Below are 18,984 nucleotides of genomic sequence, written 5' to 3'. Positions count from 1 at the left end.
GTGCATCTCTGTGAGTTTGAGACCAGCTTGGTCACCACAGTGAGTGGACAGCCAGGACTACACAGAAATAGCCTGTCTCCAAAGGGAGAGGAGGGGAGGGGAGGGGAGCGGAGGGGAGGGGAGGGGAGCGGAGGGGAGGGGAGGGGAGAGAGAGAGAGAGAGAGAGAGAGAGAGAGAGTTAGTTGGGAGGGAGGACCAACTTGAAGGGTCCAGGAGATGGGGACTGGAAGGATATGATCAAAACACAGTGCATACGATTATGAAATGCCCAAAGAATTTGTCATTTTGGTTTGGTTTTTTGAGATGGGGTCTCAGTATAGCCTTGGCTGTGTGGACTAGGCTGGCCTTGAACTCAAGAGATCAACCTGCTAAATATTTAAAAAAAAACATGGGGCTGGAGAGATGGCTCAGAGGTTAAGAGCATTGCCTGCTCTTCCAAAGGTCCTGAGTTCAATTCCCAGCAACCACATGGTGGCTCACAACCACTTGGAATGAGATCTGGTGCCCTCTTCTGACCTGAAGTCATACACACAGACAGAATACTGTATACATAATAAATAAATTTTAATAAGAGTGAGATCAACCTGCTTCTGCCTCAAGAGTGCTAGGATGAAAGGTGTTCACCACCATACCCAGCATCCAAAGAAGCCATTGCTCAAAGCTGTCCTTGCCCAGTAGTACAGTGTAGACTAGGCCCTAGGTTCCATCCCTAACTCTGGCAAAAATAAATGTTTGGGCCAGTTTAATAGCTCAAAAAAGGGTGCCTGCTGCCAAAAAAGGGTGCCAAACCTGTTTGATCTCTGGAACCTACATGGTAGGAGAGAATTAACTCTTACAAGTGGTCCTGACTTCCACAAGTATGCATTCACACACGCATAAAAATAAGCTTATATACAAAAAATAAGTGTTGGGGGAATGTTAATTGAAAAAATATAAATTGGGACCATTTTTGGTTTTGTGCAGTGAGATAGTCTCACTATGTAGCCCAGGTTGGCCTCAACTCCTGCCTCTGCCTCCATATGGATTGCCTGCACTAGCATGCTGGACCAGGGTACCCATTTTTAAGCAAGTCATAAGAAAAACAAAGCATAGGAACTGGAGCTGTATACTGAACTTATATCTTGTTTCTTTTAACTTTAAATTATTCAAAAGTTAATACATCACCACATCAATTACACAAGGAAATGGCTTGGCTTTTCACAACTCCGTTGGTTTATTTTGGTGGTGTTGTTTTTTAGAGCATAAAAAACACTGTGGGCCCAGACCACTCATTCTCTCAGTTATTGGCAATGGCTCAGCTTCTTACAAACCACCCTCAGGCAGGACGGGCACTACAGAGAAAACTGCCAATATCTCAGGGAATATCGCAGGCACTTTGAAAGGCCTCCAGGCCAGTTCCTGCTGGTGGACATGCTGAAGGAGCCAAGATGCTAGAAAAACAGGAACAGCTCACATACAAGGAGTAGGAAGCCCTGGTAGAGGATACAGATCCCTTGAACCTGTCACCAGAGGACACAGTGGGAATCAGATTCCAACAAAGGCTGCTGGCTCGTTTTGTTCTGACTGACTGCTGGCCTAACTCTACCTCCTCTTCTCCAACCACACTTGTGCATTAGAGACAGAGTGGGCGTCAAACAGACCACTCTCGCTGGCACTGCATGTCTTTCTCTTTCTCTTTGGTTTTCTTTTGTCTGGGGTAGGAGTAGGGCTGGGACATGTTAGGAAAGTGCTCCACCTGAGCTATATCCCCAGCCCACCACGTTTTCATGGAGTGTGTGTGGTGTGACTGGAAGACATGGATTCTCCAATTTACTCCAAGATAGATCATCAGGGGGGACACTTTGCTCTGAAAGGGACCCAAGCATCCAAAGCCACCATTCACTTCCACCCTGGTTTTGTGTCAGAACAGGAGAGAAGAGGCCCGGCTCTGCTGCACCACTGCAGGTGAGTAATGTCTTTGTCAGATCCTCCCTGGGCCACATGTGGGGCAAGAGCCATCACACAGCAGACTCTTCCCTTCCAGAAGCTGCGCCAGAGAAGCGCACAGTCCCATCCTTTAGCACCTGGCCTTATCCCTCCTGTTCCAAAAGCCTCTGGCGTGTCTCGAGCATGATCTCCTCCATTACTTCTGGCTTTAAGATATCTTTGATCTGAAGAAAAACAGAAAAAAGTATGTGTTCATTCAGAAATGACCATAAGCAGAACATCAAGTCAACTAAACGAGGTAAGGGAGCCTGGCTACCATACACTGATGCAGCCTGCACTCCATCAGAGCTGAGCAAGCCAGCAAGGTGCCCTGTTCAGTCACTCATCAGAAGATGGCTGAAGGGCTGGAGAGTTACCTCAGTGGTTAAGAGCACTTGCTGTTCTTTCAGAAAATTCTGGGTCAGTACCCAGCACCCACATGGCAGTTGACAGTTACTTGAGTTCCAGGGGATCTGATGCTCTCTTCTGGCCTCCGCGGGCACTAGGCATGCACGTGGTGCAGACATACACACATGCAGGCAAAACACCCATACATGTAATTTTTTTTTTTAAGTCAAGAAAAAAATCTTTCTTTTGACTTGAAAAAAACATCAAGAATATGGCAAGATGAAGTAGGGAAAGCTACTGTAAAGAAATCCTGCGTACAAACCCATCCTACACCACATCCACAGTAGTACTGGAAGTCTCTCGGGGACCATGGCAGGATACAAACCCATCCTACGCCAGATCCACAGCAGTACTGGAAGTCTCTTGGGGACCATGGCAGGAACTCATTAAGGTTGTACCTGGCTAGTTCCGGCCACAGGGTAAGGGAAGGAAAGTTGAATGCTGAAGAAACAGAGAAACAGCTCACACACAGGAAGGGAGTCTGGCTGGAGTACCTGATGTGCAAGGGAGGCCTCGTAGCAGTACAGGATGCTGGTGTCATACAGCATCATTCTCTGAGTTACCAGCAAGACTACGCAGTTCCGAAGCCGGGAGATCACTTCTCGATCACTAAGGGCTACCGGCTACACAGAGACACAAAGGGGAAGGGAAAAGAAATACAAATAGGACCCAAATAAGCAAATAGTCCCAGAAGCCAGAGAAGAGAGAAATCACATTTGTTTCCACCATGGAACTCCATGCCACCCTGTTGGGATAATTTTTTTGTACACTGGCTGGCATGCAAGCCCCAGAGATCCGCCTGCTTCTTAGCCCCACTCCCACCCCACAGCACTGGGATTAGATGTGCACCAACACCTCTGACATTTTTACATGGCTTCTGGGGTTTGAACTCAGGTCCTCATGCTTACAAGGTAAGTACTTTACCACCTGAGCCACACACGCACACACACACACACCCCTGGCCCTCTGCTGCTGCTTCAGTGGCTCTCTGGTATTACCCTGCAACTTTGCCGCCGTCACCAACAAAGCGCAAGGCAGCCAGAGTCATCTCTTCAGGGAAGAGAAGACAATCAGGTGCCCACAAATACTCTCTACATTAGACTCATTCGAAGCCACCACTTCAGAGCTGCAGCATCTTTGGAGTACACCTGCAATGCTCTACAATGATAAAATCACCTAACACTGCAGTTCTCCGAATGCTGTGGAATAATCCTCTTGTACACTGTAAAGGTTTGTCACTCAAATTGGTTTACTAAAATGCTGATTGGCTAGTAGCCAGGCAGAAAGTATAGGTGGAGCAACCAAATTAAAAGATGATGGAAAGGGAAGAGAGGAGTCAAGAGATGCCAGGCAAATGCCGAGAGCAAGATGGGCATGCTGTGCTAAGAAAAGGTACCACCACGCCAGGTGGTGGTGGCGCACGCCTTTAATCCCAGCACTTGGGAGGCAGAGGCAGGCAGATCTCTGTGAGTTCAAGGCCAGCCTGGTCTACAAGAGCTAGTTCCAGGACAGGCCAAAACTACAGAGAAACCCTGTCTTAAAAAAGAAAGAAAGAAAGAAAGAAAGAAAGAAAGAAAGAAAGAAAGAAAGAAAGAAAGAAAGAAAGAAAGAAAGAAAGAAAGAAAGAGAGGAGGGGGGGAAGGAGGAGAAGGAGGAGGGGGGAAGGAGGAGGAGGAGGAGGAGAAGAAGAAGAAGAAGAAGAAGAAGAAGAAGAAGAAGAAGAAGAAGAAGAAGAAGAAGAAGAAGAAGAAGAAGAAGAAGAAGAAGAAAAGGTACCACCACATGGCAGAGTGTAAATAAAGAATATGGGATTAATTTAAAATGTAAAAGCTAGTTAATAATAAGACTGAGCTACTTGTTGAGCATTTATAAGTAATTTAAGCCTCTATGTGCTAATTTGGGAGGCGACGCTGGGTATCAAAGACCTAGCGGCTCCAAAACAGGCCATCAACATCAGAACACATCCTAGATATTATGAGCACAAGACTACTGACACAAAGGCACAGCAGGGCTTGGCAGACAGACCCCTCAAAATCCCATAGAAGCTGGACAGAGCACAAAAGTCTGTAACCCTACCACACCAATCAGAAAATCTTCAGAAGCTCATAGACCAGTTAGCAGAGACTGTCTCAAATAAGGAAGAGAAAGTCAAGGATCAACAGAAGCTTGCCCACTGACCTCTACATGTGTCAATGTGTCATGGCATATAATCTTCTCTCTCTCTCTCTCTCTCTCTCTCTCTCTCTCTCTCTCTCTCTCTCTCACACACACACACACACACACACACACACACACACACACACAGACACAAACACAGAAACACACAGACACACACCAGATTCTACCTGCCACAGATTCTACTCAACCAACAGCTGCAATGATGTTCACTCACCTCCAGGTTTGCAATGAAGCCTCCAGCATCCTCATCTTTGTGCTCGGGTGTAGGGTAGATCCAGATGAAACCATTGTTACCCAGAATCACTGAAGCACCACATGGCAAGTCATGGAAATGAGTCTTCTGTCGTTTCACCAGAGAAGGAGAGACCTGGACTAAAACTCCCTGACCTAGCTAGAGGGACAGACCATAAGAGAGACATGGTGGCACACGCCTTTAATCCCAGCACTTGGGAGGCAGAGGAAGGTGGATCTCTGTGAGTTTGAAGCCATCCTGGTCTACACAGCAAGTTCCAGGACAGCCAGGGCTACACAGAGAAACCCTGTCTTAGGGCAAAACAAACAAACAAACAAAACAACAACAGCAACAGCAAAAGGAAATGGATCTGAAGCCAGGCAGTGAAGCACAGCATCTGAGAGGCTGAGGTAAGAGGCTCACTACTGCCAGGCTACCTGAGCTTCCTAGTAAGACCCCATTCCCCCACAAAAAAAGAGCAAGAAACAAACAGTGAGATGAATGTAAAGAAGGTTAGAGAAGACACATCCCAACACACCCCACCATTGTCCTTCCTGTCACCCAGTGCACACGGAGCATGCACTTTGCAGAACACATTTCTGGCCCCTGGCTACACATTCCAGAGACGGTGGCAGTCAGGCTGGTGAGATAATGGTAAGGCACCTGCTGCCAAGCATGACAAGCTGAGTTCAATCCCCAGAACCCACACAGTAGGAGAACCAACTCTGATCCTGACCTCCACACGAGTACCATGGCATGCACTTTATTATTATTATTATTATTATTATTATTATTATTTTGGGTTTTTTTTTGTTTTTCAAGAGAGTTTCTCTGTTGCTCTAGAGCTTGTCCTGTAACTCTCTCTGTAGACCAAACTGTCCCGGAACTCACAGAGGACTGCCTGCCTCTGCTGGGATTAAAGGCGTGTGCCACCACCACCTGGCAGCATGCACATTTTAATTAAAAGAAAGTGGCCATCAATACTGTGTCACTTCCCTTTGCCTTCTAACCCAGAGCAGCTGTGCAGAGCCAATGAGGAGCCTCCCGCTGGCCATATAACGGGTCCATTCCATGACCCTAGTTTGGATCTTAACCTCAAATTCCCATGCCACCCATGAGAGGTGGTTCACTGGGTTGGCAAACCCAAGCCTGGTTTTGACTGGTCAGCTCTAGGTCCACATACCACAAAGTGTTTATAGTAACAGGCTGTGGAGGTCAGCACACACAACACCTCCTCCTACTTCACGTACACGGTCAAGAACATGGTGACAGCTGCCATTTCATTAAAGGACAAAGCTCTTTTGTTCCTCTCAGAAATGAAAAGCCAAGAAGTAACTACACCCTAATGTGTCCTAGGAAGCATATTGTCTTTAAAATAAATGACCTCAATAATGGAACCTCACAGGGGCTGGAGAGATGGCTCAGAGGTTAAGAGCACTGCCTGCTCTTCCAAAGGTCCTGAGTTCGATTCCCAGCAACCACATGGTGGCTCACAACCATCTCTAATGGGGTCTGGTGCCCTCTTCTGGCGTGCAGGCATACACACAGACAGAATATTGTATACATAATAAATAAATAAATAAAAATAATGGAACCTCACAGAAGCAGGCAAATTTCATTTAGAGGCTCAGATGGGAAATCCATCTTCGCCAGCAGTAATACCCACCATGTTGACATAGTTCTGCAGACATGCAGCCAGCCTTTCAATACCAGGTTGAGCATCTCCCAGAGGGAGCAGAGCCTCACAGCCCCAATCCGAGGGGGGATCTACCAGAACAGGCTCGTCAGGAGGAAAAGGACTAGGACATCAATCACCCTTTGCCTTGCCATAGGTAGCAGAAACTCCCTCTCCCACCAGACTCTGTCAGCACAGCCAGCAGCCAGCCTTCAGTCCTAACCAACTGGGTTCTGTGTTGTTGCTTTTTGTTGTTTTAAGATGGGGGGTTGTACAGAGAGGTTATCTCACTATGGAGTCCAGTCTGGTTTCCAATTTGTAATTCTACTTCAGCTTCCGGAGGGCTGGGATTACAGGCCCATGACACCAGACCCAGCTAACGACCAGGTCTTTAGGTCAGCCATGCCAGGGAGCTATGGGGATTCAGAACTGGACTTGAAAGCCTCCCTAGCCTGACTTACCTTTCCATATTTCAGGCTCCTTGTGTGCAGAGAAACAGCTCCATCCGAGAACACTGCCTGGACCTCCGCCTGCCCAGGTGATGAAGGAACAACAGTAGCCTTGGCGACCAACCCACTCTCGTGTCACTGCCTGCATCCAGCTTGCCTATCTTACATGACTCCAGGGGACAGCACTATGATCTCACCTCTCCCCTTGGTTGGCAAGAATAACTTGATACAATCTTTTCTATTCTCTGGGCTAACTGTTCATATTGTTTAGAAAACTTGAGGGCTGGGGAGATGGCTTAGTGGGTAAAGATACTTGGCATCCAGCCTGACAATCTGAGTTCCACCCCAGACCCACATGGAAGAAAAAGACAATCAACTCCTGCAAGTTGTCCTCTGACCCTCACATGCACAAAATAGCAGTGATGTGACTGCACACATAAATAAACAAATAAATGTAATAAAATATTTTTTTAAGATAAAAAAGGAAATTTGGGGCTAAGCCAGCAATGATGGTTTATGATGGTCTATGTCTAAAATCTCAGTATTCAGGAAGCAGAGACAGCAATGCCATGTTTGAGGCTAGCCTGTGGTATACAGTGAGTTCGAGCCAGCCTGAGCTATCCTTCTTAAAAACAAAGGAAAGACAATTATGTCTGTCTAGCTTGCACCCAGGGTATTGTTCTGAGCTAAAGAGAAAGATCAAAGCTGCCACGGGGCCCTGGAGACCTGAACTCAGAACTCAGACCTGGACCCAGAACTCAGACCCCTGCAAGGTTCCTTTGGTCATGCTTGCAGCCCTGTAGGGCAGGATACACTGATGAGGTCTCCTTCCTGTAAGAAACCTCTCATGGCCAGCTCATCCTCCGCAGATCTTCTCCTCTGAAACACACAGGAAAACGAGCACATGACACAAGCCTCACTCTCAGGAAGAGTCTTTCCACTGCCGCCTTTTGCTTGAGGCCTGTGACGCCCACCATGGTGTCCTAACGTGAAGGACTGCGACAAGAGCTCTTGAGCTGCCGGAGAACAAGGGAGATGACGCTGGCTCTACCAGGAGGGACCCTCCTGGGCTAACACCCAGACTCGCTCCAGCTCACTGAGCCTGGTTCCTCGCTCACCCACCACACTTCCATCAGGCCGTGTCTGCTCACGTATCCTCCCGTCACCTCAGCACCCCCAACCTCACAGGACCCTCCTGTGAAACGACGACTCTCCATGTTTCCTCACTCTCCTGCCAGCACGTGGCTCAGTCATCTCCCACCCTCCACTCATCCAGAAGCTCTCCGAGGAACCCAGTTGTGCCTCCTTTATCCTGGACTCGCCATAGGACCCAGTTCAGGAAGCCTCTCTGAAATATGATGGAACTGAACCATGATATGGACGAAAAGCTGTCACTGTCTGGAATAACCAAGTGTCATTCAAGTTACTGAAAACTAAGCACAAACGGGGCTTAGTGGCGCACGCCTTTAATCTCAGCACTAGAAAGGCAGAAGCAGGCAGATCTCTGTAAGTTCCAGGCCAGCCTGGTCTACATAGTGAGTTTCAATACAGTCAGGACTATACAGAGAAACTCTGCTTCAACCCTAACCTTCCGTCCCCGCAAAAAAATAAAAATAAATAAAAGAAAGGAAGCTGAGGCGATTCCTTCATGAACATCTTCGCTGTGCAATGCCAATGCACAAGACAGGAAATCAGCACCAAGGTACAGGACTCTCTCTCCCTAGCTCTGTCTGGGGAGTGCACCCCGCACGTGTTTCTGGTTTTACCACACACTAGCTGCTGCCTATGTTGGGAGGCCAGGAGAAAAGCCCATGTTCCCCTTCAGGAGCCGACTCTGTGACAAACAGCAACAGAGGAAGCAGAGTTCTGTGGTGGAGAAAGAGCCCTAGAGCTAACCGGACAGTGCCAGGGCAGGCAAGCACTTACCAGCTCCCCTCCAGGCAGGTTCATGGACGAGAGGAGCAAGATGGAATCCAGCCTGGAATTTGTTTCCACCTTCCACCTCTTTTGTTGAACCTATAAGGAAAACATAGGGCAGCATCTCAGGGGCAGTTTTCACTCAGCACTTCACAGAATGGCAGTCCCATCCCTGAGCCTCCAGCCTGATTCACTTTGTAAAGCAGTGACTTTACCTCTGTGATTCTCCCCACTACAATGTCTCCCACTTCTCCATTGTATCTGCAAGAGAAAGCAAAAGGTTACCTAGTAACCAGCGCACTGACCAGACCAAGCACTGTCTGAGACTGAGTCAACAGTCAGGGCTTCATTAAGCATATATGGCAAACAGGTATAACCACAGTGTTTAGACCTGGGGCCTTCCGAATCTATTTGTGTATACTTCATTAGCTATCCTTAAAGAAATTGCTCATTGCAAACAGTTCCTTTAGATTGAAGTCCTAACTTTGATTATGTGACAAATTAAAAACAAGGAGTACTTGCCTGTGAATAGGGCAATGGAGGAGAAAGGAGACTGAAACAGGTCACCATCCATGGGAGCTCAAACTGCCATCTCCCCGCTGCCTGCTTGGAGCCGGCACTTTGCTGGTCCCTCACCCTGATCCCAAGGGGAAAGTGTTCTTTGCGAAAGCCCAGGCATTAGACTAGGTCTCTTTCCACTCACAGCGCCCTCATGGACAGTGAGCTCACTGAGTTTCAATGGTGAAAGGACAGGACACATCCACACTCCCAGCTCCTAGGGGGTGGGGTCACGGAGCTATCCAATGTCAGTAGCCACACAACTGGCTCATAAGCACTTCTGGTTTTTTTGTTTGTTTTGTTTTGCTTTATTTTTCTTTTTTTTTTTTTTTGGTTTTTCGAGACAGGGTTTCTCTGCAGCTCTTTTTTAGAGCCTGTCCTGGACCTAGCTCTTGTAGACCAGGCTGGCCTCGAACTCACAGAGATCCGCCTGCCTCTGCCTCCCGAGTGCTGGGATTAAAGGCGTGCGCCACCACCGCCCGGCTTGCTTTATTTTTCAAGACAGGGTTTATCTATGTAGCATTGGAGCCTGGACTGGAACTCACGCTGTAGACCAGGCTGGCCTCAAACCTAGAGATCTGCCTGCTTCTGCCTCCTTGAATGCTGGGATTAAAAGCATCATGGACACTTCTAAAAGCAACAAATCCAAAGTGAAGACTGTCTGCAGCTGCTTCCCCTTTTCCACAGCAAACTGCTCTCTCCATTCACCCCCAGGTCAGTGTGCTTGCCACCCGCCTCCCCTCTGCTAACTATCCTTAACACATCAGTTACTGTAAGTGAGCAACGTTCCTACAGAGAGAAAACCCCAAAGAATAAAGTCCAACACCCTTTCACGTAAAGACACTCAGAACACAAAAACAAAATACACAAGGAACTAGCCGCTGCTCCCCAGTGCTGTGCTGCTACTCTTGTCCGAGCTGCCGTAACTTTGTTATTTTTTTTAAGATTTATTTATTTATTATGTAAACAACATTCCTTCCATGTATGCTTGCATGCCAGAACAGGGTATCAGATCTCATTATAGATGGCTGTGAGCCACCATGTGGTTGCTGGGAATTGAACTCAGGACCTCTGGAAGAGCAGTCAGTGCTCTTAACCTCTGAGCCATCTCTCCAGCCCCCAACTTTGTTATTTTGTTAGGTAAGTACAGTTCCCTAGTCTAGCTCCCTGTCCCCTCCAACGTCCCCACAGCAGCTACAGCAAGCTGATTAAGATGGAGGCCAGATCACAGCTTACTTCTGACCAGTCCCTTCCGAGGGCTTCCCAGGTCACACAACATGAAGCCCAAACGCTCACCATCACTGCCAGGCAGGGTGACCACCTGTCCAGCTCAATCCCTGGTCTCCTCTTTGACCACTCAGTTCCAGCCACACTGGCTTCCCTTCTGGACTAACTTTTATGGACTGCTCTTAGGTACTTGGCCCTGTGTTAAGTACTTTACATGCAGCATGTCACTGAATTCTAATGAAAATCCTGAGGTGGCTATTTTCTCCACTCTGCAGAGGGGTCGAGTGACATGAGGAAACCTCCGAAGCTCTCGCTACCTTTCACGGTGTCCTAGTTTGCTGTCTGTTGCTGTGATCAACACTATAACCAAACTCCATCATCAGGGAATGCCAAAGCCGGAACCTGGAGGGCAGAACGGAAGCAGAGCCATGGAGGAACGCTGCTCGCTGGCTTGCTTCCCAGGCTCAGGCTCAGGCTCAAGCTCAGCCAGCATATCCATATCCTTCCCCCACTCCCATCTCTTAGACAGGGTCTCTCAGAATGGCCCTGGCTGTCCTGGAACTCACAGAGAGTTGCCTACCTCTGCCTCCCCCAAGTGCTGGAATGAAAGACACGTGCCGTGATACCCAGCCCTCAACCAGCATTCTTACATACCCCAGGCCCACCAGCCCAGGGACAGACTGGACTCTCCCATAAAACATGCCCACAGGCTAATCTGATGGTGTCAATTCTTCAGTTTAGGTTCCTGCTTACCAGCTAGCTCTAGATTTTGTGTCAGGTTGGCAGTTGAAGCTAGCTATGACAAACAGCTGAATTCAACACAGCAAGCCTTTAACAGGACAGACTGCGGACTGTGGGGGAGATGAAAAGGCCTGTGTAGCCCAGATGCTCCAAGAAAGAGAGCCACACCTGTCCTCACCTGGTTTTCAAGGCTTTCACACAGATCAGCTTGTTCACTCTCTCCACCGAGCCGGCCACAGATGCAATGAGCTTCTCTTCCCCCATGTATGTCCCATGGCCCCTGTTGAAGGAAAAGAGCACAAAGAAAGGATGCCATGTTACACTGGAGGTGACCTCTTCCATCTGGAAGAACCTAACAGTCTCCTCCTACCCTGAGCCCGATGCATGCTCCTCAGAGAGCCACATGGACCATCTCTTTCATCCTAAAGAGGTCAGCCACTTTCCAACAACCTACCTCCAGTATCCCAGGCAATGCAGGGAACCTCCTCCCACTGCTACCTCAGCTGCCCTATGCCCAGTTGCTCCTCCGACCCTGCTGACCCACAGCCACTGCAGTTACAGCTTTCTGGTGGCCATGCCTGCTTAAATCTCCTTGCTAGAGTGTAAACTCCACCAGGGCACAGGTTTGCACTCGTGTACCCCGACCACACAGGCTATGTTGAAAGTACGAAGGAATGAATCCTAAGGGTTCTACCAGCCGATAACCTTAAGCTTAGGGGCAATGCTATAAACGCTTTAACCTCATTTGTACCAAAAAACGGAAGAACCTGGAGTGGTAGCCACATCTTTGAGCCCAGAACTTGGGAGCCAGAAGCGGGGGGATCTGAGCTTCAGGCCAGATTGGTATACACAGTGGTCCGGGACAGCCAGTGTTATTATAGTGAGACCCTATCTCAAACAGAGACACAGAGACAGAGCAACGCAAGAGGGAGAGCCTGGCTACCGAACACAGAATCACCTTTGGTGGTGACACAATGATGGACTTTGCTTTTCTGCCCTGCTCTTCAGTTCACATAACCCTCACTACCTTACCGATTACTGTTGCCACCGCTGTCTTCAGGGTCAGGATACCGACCTGAGCAAGGTGCTATGGCTAAAGATAACAACGACGGCAGCTGTCCGGCTCCACAGCCTGCCCAAACTGCCACAAGATGCCTGCCTTTACGTGTTAAGTCTGTACAACTGGGTGCATCTATCACAGTATGTTGGCTCAACCCGCCCCCCAAATCACTGCTTCACTTCTCGCTGAGGTGACCAAGCCAGCAATGCCCACTGTCCCTTCAAAGTGCTGTAAGGAAGGTCCTGCTTCCAGCCCTCCCCAGTTCTCCCTCCCAACGAAGGCTCAAAAACTTGTTTCAGGCTGAGGACCTAAAAGTTTCGGGTGCCATACGTCAAAGGAGGGACTCGGGCTGAGACAGGGTCACCCAAGATTAAGGGAGTCAGAAGCACAAGGCTCGGAAAGGAGGAGGCTAATGTGGATGCTAGGATGTGTCCCAGATACTTCGGTAACTTAGATACAGGAGGCCTGGGTTCCGGGGCAATAGACCACGTGCAGAGAGCTACGCATCCGCCTCCCGAGGTCTTGGGCCCCCAAAATCCTCACGTACCGCATGAATCCTGTGTCCGTGGTGATCGTATCCCCTGGTACCACCAAATGTTTCTTAGAGTCGCGGCCCAGGCTCTCACTGAGAGGTTTACGAGCCTTTGGAAGCCTCATTTCCATCGCCATCTTGGCGCCAATGACTTACGCAGGCGTAGCTCTACTCTCGACACAAAAACTCCCGCCCACCTCCAGAGAAGCAACCAATAGGAATGCATGATGTGGCGGCCATGTTGACTATTGGCAACTATTAAACTGAGGGAGAGAGGAGGGCTCCGAGATGCCATATTTACTATTGGCAAGGTAGCGCCTGTGGAATAATGAATTTTCACGTCGTCACGGAGTGTGCTGTTGATTTGGTTTGGTGTTGGAATGCTGTGTTTGTTTTTGTTTTTGAGATACACGCCGCGTGTGTGGCATGTCTGGCCTCAAACTCTGTGTAGTCGCAGATAACCCTGCTGAACTGATCTTCCTGCCTCCTCCTCCCAAAAGCTGTGATTATGCAAGTTTGAGTAGGTTGTGTTTTTGTTGGTGGTGGTGGTTGTTTTCGATTCTGATTGGTTTGTTGTTTTATGTGTATAAGAGTTTTGCCTGGGGCTGGAGAGATGGCTCAGAGGTTAAGAGCATTGCCTGCTCTTCCAAAGGTCCTGAGTTCAATTCCCAGCAACCAGATGGTGGCTCACAACCATCTGTACTGAGGTCTGGTGCCCTCTTCTGGCCTGCAGGCATACACGCAGACAGGATATTGTATACATAATAAAAATAAATATTTTTTTAAAAAGAGTTTTGTCTGTATGTATGTCTTTGTACTACTTGAGTATCTAGTGCCCACAGAGGCCAAAAAAGTGTGTCAGATCCCCCCAGAACTGTAGTTACAGCTGTTTGTGAACAACATGTAGATGCTGGGAATCAACACTAGGTCCTCTGAAATGCAAGCAGTACTCTTAACCACTGAACCATCTCTCCAGCCCTAGGTTTAGTTTGCTGCTGCTGCTGCTGCTGCTGTTGTTGTTTGAAACAGGGTCCCACTTAGCTCAGGATGATCTCAAACTGGCTGTGTAACCCAGGATGTCCTTGAACTTGCTGGGATTACAGGTGTGAACCATCCCATCATGCCAAACTGTAGTATTATGAGTTTTTGCTCAAACTATCCCATATTCATCATTCTATTTATTGTTGGCCAAGTCTAGAGATTGAGAAATCGGCCTTGAGTTTTTCCATCTAACTCTAAACCACGCTAATCTAGTATTTTATAGGCTAAAGATCAGGACTGGAGGCGGGATTTACAGAAACCATCATGTGTGCAGAAGGTAGAGCCCTTTGAATACTATTCCTAATGGACCTTGTATTCTGTATCAGAGCTGCCCCGTGGGTGCTGGTTTGGGTCCTTGCCCATTGCCCCCGTGGCTCTCACTGCTTTAGTAAGGACCTCTTCTGAGTGAATGAGAGTGTTTCTTTTGAGAGATGGCTGTTGTAAAAGCCAGCCACATGTGGCAAGGCAAGTGCATTTGCTAGGGAGGCTGTGTGTGCACATAACACAGAGATCTGTGTTTATACTTACACAGACTGAGAGCTCTTGGATGCTGTTCAGTAGTGGTGGGAAGATAGGACCTATGTCTCCTGTGGCTTTATCTGAGCCTCCTATTTAACAGAGACATTTCCCTGGGCCCTTTTCCCACCATTCACTATTCCCCTTTGCCCTGGCTCTGCCAGCTTTGAAGCTCACTTAATTTGTCTCTGTTTGTTTGTTTGTTTGTTTTGAGACAAAGTCTCTCTTTGTAGCCCTACCTGGCCTAAACTTGCTGTTAAACCAAGCTGGCCTTGAACTCACAGGGAGCTGCCCGCCTCTGCCTCTGCCTCTGCTGGGATTAAAAACATGCACCACTATGCCCTGCCGCCTCAGCACATTGACTTTCAACCTCACAGAGTCAGCAACATAATTCTCCACTCAAATGGGGACCCTAAAGAAAATTAAACTAAATCTGATCCTCTCTCCTGAAGACCCACCTGGCCAATTGTTTATAAATCTCCACAGGGTCAGCATTTCTTACCCTAACCAATGCTCACAACTACATTTATCAAGAAAGCCAACCCTGCCAGGAAGTCAATGACACAGTCACCCAGCAGCCAGTTACATTTTTCTCCCCCTCCTGGAGGGAGCCAGCTAGAGTCCAGCTGTTGAGTTAGCTGTGGCCATAAGAGGGCAATGGTATCCTTTAAGACATCCCAACCCAAGCTGCAAGGCCTTGGGAAGCATCCCCAGACCAAAACACTGGTCCAACTGATCCTTCAGGGAAAGACATTGACTTACCTCTGCTCCTCGTCATAGCGCTCACAGGCACAGAGACTGTGGCAATGAGATGACATCATGGATACCTAATTACAGAGACAGAAATTGAGGCCCAGGAAGGATTAGCATTCACATCGCAAAGGCAGCAAGCCTCATGCAATTCTATCTGCTACCCATTTGTCCCCAGAGCCCTCACCATTAACCAAACATCTCCCAAGTGCTCTCTGATCCTCTGCTAAATGCTCACTGCCCCTAGCTGAGTTCTCACTGGCCCTATGCTCAGTGCTCACTGACCCTAGCTGAGTTCTCACTGACCCTAGCTGAGTGCTCACTGCCCTGTGCTGAGTGCTCACTGGCCCTGTGCTCAGTGCTCACTGGCCCTAGCTGAGTGCTCACTGACCTTAGCTGAGTGCTCACTGCCCTAGCTGAGTGCTCACTGGCCCTAGCTGAGTGCTCACTGGCCCTAGCTGAGTTCTCACTGACCCTAGCTGAGTGCTCACTAGCCCTGTGCTGAGTGCTCACTGCCCTAGCTGAGTGCTCACTGCACTAGCTGAGTGCTTACTGCCCTGTGCTGAGTGCTCACTGCCCTAGCTGAGTGCTCACTGCCCTAACTGAGTGCTCACTGGCCCTAGCTGGGTGCTCACTGGCCCTAGATGAGTGCTCACTGCCTTAGCTGAGTGCTCACTGTCCTAGCTGAGTGCTCCCCCACAAGCATGCTGCTTACTCTTTAGTCAGTTCATCTAGGAAGAGGTCATGCTATTTCTAATGATTGCCTGGGGACACTGAGTCCCCAAAACAAAGCTAGAGCTGGGACTAGAGTTCAAGACATTAAATTTCCAGCCAGCTGCTCTCTCTTCTCCACACCTTCCCTTTCAACAGCAAGGGGTCCAGTGGGCCCCTGAAAACAACCGCACATCTGGCGTTGTGGGCTTATCAAGCATACGGACTAAGTAAGCTTTACTTGTTTTTGTTTTTATTTTATTTTGCATTTGTCTAACAAGTTACGTTCGTGTGTGTTTGCATGCACCCAGGACGACCTGCAGGAGTAAGTCCTCGCCCTCGGCCACTCAGTCCTGGGATCACGTTGCTGTCAGGCCTCACAGCCAGCGCCCTCCATCTCATCAGCAAAAGTGCAGTCCAGAGTCTGCGATTTCAGCGGCAGCTCAGGTCTGCCATATTTAGTGTGTTTGTGTTTAGATGTTTGTGTGTGCACGAATGTGTGCAGGTACATCTGCACAGAGGTCACAGGTCAGATTCAGGTGTTGTCCTCTGTTGTTCTCCACCTGACTTGGTTTTTTAAGACAGCAGTAAGGAGACAGACCGAGCGCTACACTCTCACCTCAGCAGCCTGCGGACTGCCTTAATCTTTCAGGACGCTTGACTTAGGCCAGGCAAGGGTTTGTAGCTTTGACACAGAAAATAATTTCAGAACTACTCAGTGTGGAACAGAAATGAAGATTTGATTAAGTCGTTTTAATAAAGACTTTTAAGCACAAGGATTATGTTAGGAGAAAGAGATGAGCTCAGAAAGTAAGACATACCCACCCAGGTGTGGGCATGAGCCCCTCCAGGCAGAATCAAGATTTGTTTGTTTGGCATTAGCCATGTATACCGTTTTTGTGGCTTTCAAGTTACACGTCAAATGGTTGCTAGGAAATCTCTCTCCTTTTCTTCTCTATTTTGATAAGTAAAACTCTAGAATAGCTTCGAAGACGCTTTGGATGGAATCATGACCTGCTAAGGAGAAATCAGAAGCCACTGGGATTACACAGCAGACTGAGGGCATGACCCTGCCCTGGAAAAGGAATTTCTGGTGAGAGTCCTAGAAAACGGCAGGTTTATAGCTGGGAAGGGAGGAAGGTCTGAAACAGATGTTACTGTTCTGGAATTCTTCCTGCTCTGTTGACAAGAGGCTTCAACCAGATTCCCATGGGAGAGGCTCTTTTCCCTCCAGTGTCCCCAGTTTCCCCTGCCTTTCTATCCTGCCAACTTGGAGCGCATCAGTGCAGTCAGTTCCATCTACAGCACTGGAGTTACAGGAACTTCCCACCACACACCTCTTCTTATGTGGGTGCTGGAGATCTGAACTCAGGTCTTCATGCTTATGCAGCAAGCATTTTGCCAAGAGTCAACTCCCAGCATACACAAAGACACACAGACACACACACACACACACACACACACGTGCACATGCACACACTACCCAAACTACACACAATAGCAAAAGGAGCTTTTAAAAACCAGATCAACTGGGCATTCATGGCACACATTTTTAATCCCAGCACTTGGGAGGCAGAGGTAGGTGAATCTCTGTGAGTTTGAGGACAGCATGGTCTACAGAGCGAGTTCCAGAACAGCCAGAGCTACATAGAGAAACCCTGTCTCAAAAAAAAAAAAAAAAAAAAAAAAAAAAAAAAAAAAAAAAAAAAAAAAAAAAACAAAACCGGAAAACAAAAACAAACAAAACCCAGATCAAGTTAAGTCATCCTCCTGCTTAACCTCCTTTGACACCAACAATAAAATCCATCTGTGTCAGCTCAGCCCCTTGTATCTTATCTTCCATCTCCTCTGTATTCTCAGACCCTTTGGCCTTCCTTGGTTCCATGAACGCCACCACCCATTGTTAGCTCCAGATGATTTGATGTGAGCTTGTTCTGCATGGACCCTCCTCTCACACGGTGTGCTTGTCACCCACGTGCATATCCTCCTGGAGACTGTGCTCCCATCCTCCTGGAGACTGTGCTCCCATCCTCCTGCAGACTGTGCTCCCATCCTCCTGCAGACTGTGCTCCCATCCTCCTGGAGACCGTGCTCCCATCCTCCTGGAGACCGTGCTCCCATCCGCCTCGCCTGGATAAACCCCCCAGTCCTCTTTTAACACCGATCCTGTCTCATTTCCTGACACTGAATTTTCTTGTTTGCTTGTTGCAATCTTCCCTAATCAGAAACAGACTTCTTCTGAGAATGGTCCAAAACCCAGAACTTTTTTTTTTATTGGCTCAGTTTGGTAGTTGTTTGTCTGTTTGCTTGAAGACAGGGTCTCATGTATCCATAACCTTGGACTTCTGGTTCTCCAACCTCTACTTCCCAACTGGGATTACAGGATGCCCAGCACACTCAGTGCTGCTCAGTGCTGGGGATATTAGACAAGCACTCTCCCCACTCGCACACATGTGTCCCAGCTGCAGGCCAGGTGCTCTATCCAGTGGCACACATGCATTCCAGCTGCAGGCCAGGTGCTCTATCTACTGGCACACATGTGTCCTAGCTGCAGGTCAGGTGCTCTCCTACTGGAACATGTGTGTCCCAGCTGAAGGCCAGGTGCTCTATTCACTGGCACTCATGCATCCCAGCTGTAGGCTAGGTGCTCTCCCCACTGGCACACATGCGTCCCACCTGCAGGCCAGGTGCTCTATCCACTGGCACACATGTGTCTCAGTTGCAGGTCAGGTGCTCTCCTACTGGCACACATGTGTCCCAGATGCAGTCCAGGTGCTCTCCCCACTGGCACACATGTGTCCCAGATGCCGGTCAGGTACTCCATTCACTGGCACACATGTGTCCCAGATGCAGGTCAGGCGCTTTCCCTGCTGGCACACATATGCATGTACACCTAAACATACAAGTTCACATGCATGAGTACCTATACACGAGCAAACTAGAGGAAAAAGCCTGGCATAGTGAGGCACATCTTGCAGGCAGATCTCTGTGCATTTTAGGACAGCCAGAGCTACATAGTATTAC

The 18,984-nt window shown here is 48.5% G+C and overlaps 1 protein-coding gene across 2 annotated transcripts; it reads right to left on the bottom strand.

The window, feature by feature from the left end:
- Positions 1-1,189: 1,189 nt before the first annotated feature.
- Positions 1,190-13,101, bottom strand: Exosc2 (exosome component 2). 2 transcript variants are annotated; one of them, XM_038337357.2, is made up of 9 exons: positions 12,958-13,101; positions 11,529-11,630; positions 9,040-9,085; positions 8,834-8,923; positions 7,721-7,786; positions 6,920-6,988; positions 4,766-4,942; positions 2,868-2,996; positions 1,190-2,150 (listed from the first exon to the last, which is right to left on the bottom strand). In XM_038337357.2, the coding sequence occupies exons 1-9, from the start codon at positions 13,077-13,079 to the stop codon at positions 2,070-2,072; spliced, it is 882 nt and encodes a 293-aa protein (XP_038193285.1). In that variant the 5' UTR covers positions 13,080-13,101; the 3' UTR covers positions 1,190-2,069. The 2 variants fall into 2 exon arrangements, with proteins under 2 accessions (XP_038193285.1, XP_038193286.1); XM_038337358.2 differs by lacking the exons at positions 6,920-6,988; positions 7,721-7,786.
- Positions 13,102-18,984: the final 5,883 nt, after the last annotated feature.

This window comes from Arvicola amphibius, chromosome 7 (genome assembly GCF_903992535.2).
Source record: "Arvicola amphibius chromosome 7, mArvAmp1.2, whole genome shotgun sequence".
Classification (NCBI taxonomy): Eukaryota; Metazoa; Chordata; class Mammalia; order Rodentia; family Cricetidae; genus Arvicola; species Arvicola amphibius.
The sequence above is the reverse complement of the archived record's forward strand: the minus strand, read 5'-3'. Positions and strand labels throughout refer to the sequence as shown.